The sequence below is a fragment of the Dipodomys ordii genome, unplaced genomic scaffold, assembly GCF_000151885.1.
Source record: "Dipodomys ordii isolate 6190 unplaced genomic scaffold, Dord_2.0 Scaffold19, whole genome shotgun sequence".
NCBI classification, from domain to species: Eukaryota; Metazoa; Chordata; class Mammalia; order Rodentia; family Heteromyidae; genus Dipodomys; species Dipodomys ordii.
The window spans coordinates 6,265,614-6,268,134 of record NW_012267235.1 but is presented as its reverse complement, the minus strand read 5'-3'; the positions used below and the strand labels follow the sequence as shown (position 1 = coordinate 6,268,134).

The following is a 2,521-nucleotide window of genomic DNA, read 5'->3' as shown; positions in this document are numbered from 1 at the left end:
CTATTAAGAACATTTCGGCCTGTGCCAAGGAGACCTAGGGTTTCTCCTATTCCATCCTGTAATGTTTTCAGAGTGTCTGCTTTGACTCCGAGGTCTTTGATCCATTTGGAGTTGATTTGGTTCCTTTGCTTTTCAGGCAGCTATGATGGCTGAAGAGCTGAAGAAGGAGCAGGACACCAGCGCCCACCTGGAGCGGATGAAGAAGAACCTGGAACAGACAGTGAAGGACCTGCAGCACCGTCTGGATGAGGCTGAGCAGCTGGCACTGAAGGGTGGCAAGAAGCAGATTCAGAAACTGGAGGCCAGAGTGGGTGTCTCAGTCTCTGAATCTGGACAGGAAAAGGGCATTCCTTCTACCCCTTCTTCTTCCTATATACATGCCTCCCTCTCCTGAGATCAGGAACACCCAAATCATGCCTTGAGTAGCTCTTAGGCTAAGTAATGTCTCCCGCTGCATATGTATCTTTCTTGGTTTCAGGTACGTGAACTTGAAGGAGAAGTTGAAAATGAACAGAAGCGTAATGCTGAAGCAGTGAAAGGGTTACGGAAACATGAGAGAAGGGTGAAGGAGCTTACTTACCAGGTAAGGGAAATCTCTTTCTAGAACATCCAGATTTCCTGCCCAGAGGAAAAGTGAGACTCTGCTATGTGGCGGCACTGATAAATAAATAAATACTAGCACTGTATGCATGGGGGTAAAAGACACAGTTACCTAACACAGGCATATGCCACTCTGGGAAGACCAAGGAGGCCTTTAGAAAACAACATGGGACCGAGATTATTACTCAGTGGCAGAGCCTAGCATGACCAAGGCTTTAAATGACATCCCCAGTAGCACAAAAGAATGAAAGAGAAAAAAGGGGCAGGAGGAAAGATAAGGAAAGGGGGAAGGGAAGAAAGAAGTAAAATGGCCTAAGATAAAAGAATGTAGGTATTAAAGACAATCTAGGTGTTCTAATGGTCTTTCTTGCTTTTTAAATTTGAATGAATTACTTTGTGCCCTGAACTTCTAGTTCTTTTCCTATAAAATAGAAATAACAGCATCTACTTCCCAGGTCAGAAAATGTGTATGATTCTTGAATACAGTGCCTAAATACAATATATACTTAACAAGAATGGCTACTGTTAATAACTGTGAAGGATAGCCACAAAGTGATCAGGCTTACCTTAGAGTTACCTGCCAGCATACCAAGTGATTTATTTTTACCACTAGAAGTAGACAGATTTCTTTGAGTTGAATACACATCATCTTTTCAAACTTTCAGACTGAAGAAGATCGCAAGAATGTTCTCAGGCTGCAGGACTTGGTGGATAAATTACAGGCGAAGGTGAAATCATACAAGAGACAAGCTGAGGAAGCGGTAAGTATCTTTTAGCCATTAAGGAAATAAGCAAATTTCTTTTGAAGAATAAAGTGTGATTAGAGGTAGCAAACCAATATTTAATATGTCCCCAAAGTTATAGTTTGACTTTGAGATGCCCAAAGAGGGTTCCTGATCATGTCTTCATTTCTACCCAGAACACATAATAAACAGTCATGCGGGCTTGAAAAGAAGCTGTCTCCTCCACTTAAAAAACCTTTTTTTTGTTCTTTCAAGTCAAAATTGTCACTAAAGTTATAAATCTGCAGACTTGGAAGTCAGCTACAGAAACAGAACATGAAAAGGAAATATCTGACTGAAGAAAGGACATAATCTTATCTAGTGACAAATGGCAGTGAGAACCACAAAGTCTAATACTCACTATTTTATCTTTATTTTCAGGAGGAACAATCTAATGTTAACCTAGCTAAATTCCGCAAGCTCCAACATGAACTAGAGGAGGCTGAGGAGCGAGCTGATATTGCTGAATCCCAAGTCAACAAACTTCGAGTGAAAAGCCGGGAGGTTCACACAAAAATCAGCGCAGAGTAAACACACCTACCTGAGGATCCCAAGTGGCTGAAGACTTGCACAAAATGTGCTATCTTTGGCCACTTGCTTTATCCTATTTATTTTTCTCTTACTGTTGAATAAAAATTACAGTAAGTTTATGAATTAAACCAGACTACTTTTGTTCACTTGCAAAATTGTTAACTCTCAAATATAGTTCTCCCCTTGCTATTATTTTTTAATGCTACAATGCCTTGGGAGAAAGTTCAATGTTGTAAACTTTCTCTTCTACCCAGCAGTCCCTTACCTACCCTACCTCCTCCCCCATACACACACAGATACCTTTTTCAGAACTTGCTTCTGTTAAATCTCTCTAGACTGTTACATTCTGCTGTAACAATGATAAAAGCCCTGAAAGTGACTTCCCACATGGTCATTTATTCACTGTACCTTCTAGCATCTATCCCAACCTTTCAACCCCTATCAACCTCAACTCTTTACAGTAAATTGTCCAATTTATAACAGGTTTAAAACAAAGGGGGAGACTTCAAAAATCCCTGCCAAATAAAAGTCAAGATCAAAGAGGAAATCACAACATAATCATAAAAATGACCAAAAAAATCACTGAGAAATCTTTGTGGCAGCTTATG

The 2,521-nt window shown here is 40.2% G+C and overlaps 1 protein-coding gene across 1 annotated transcript in view; it reads left to right on the top strand.

Moving 5' to 3' along the window:
- Positions 1 to 2,038, top strand: part of Myh8 (myosin, heavy chain 8, skeletal muscle, perinatal) — a 31,145-nt gene extending 29,107 nt beyond the window's left edge. The window contains exons 35-38 of the mRNA XM_013013158.1: positions 137 to 307; positions 479 to 583; positions 1,266 to 1,361; positions 1,764 to 2,038. Coding sequence (XP_012868612.1) covers positions 137 to 307; positions 479 to 583; positions 1,266 to 1,361; positions 1,764 to 1,913 — 522 coding nt within the window. The 3' untranslated portion in view covers positions 1,914 to 2,038. The remainder of the gene's footprint in view (positions 1 to 136; positions 308 to 478; positions 584 to 1,265; positions 1,362 to 1,763) is intronic.
- Positions 2,039 to 2,521: the final 483 nt, after the last annotated feature.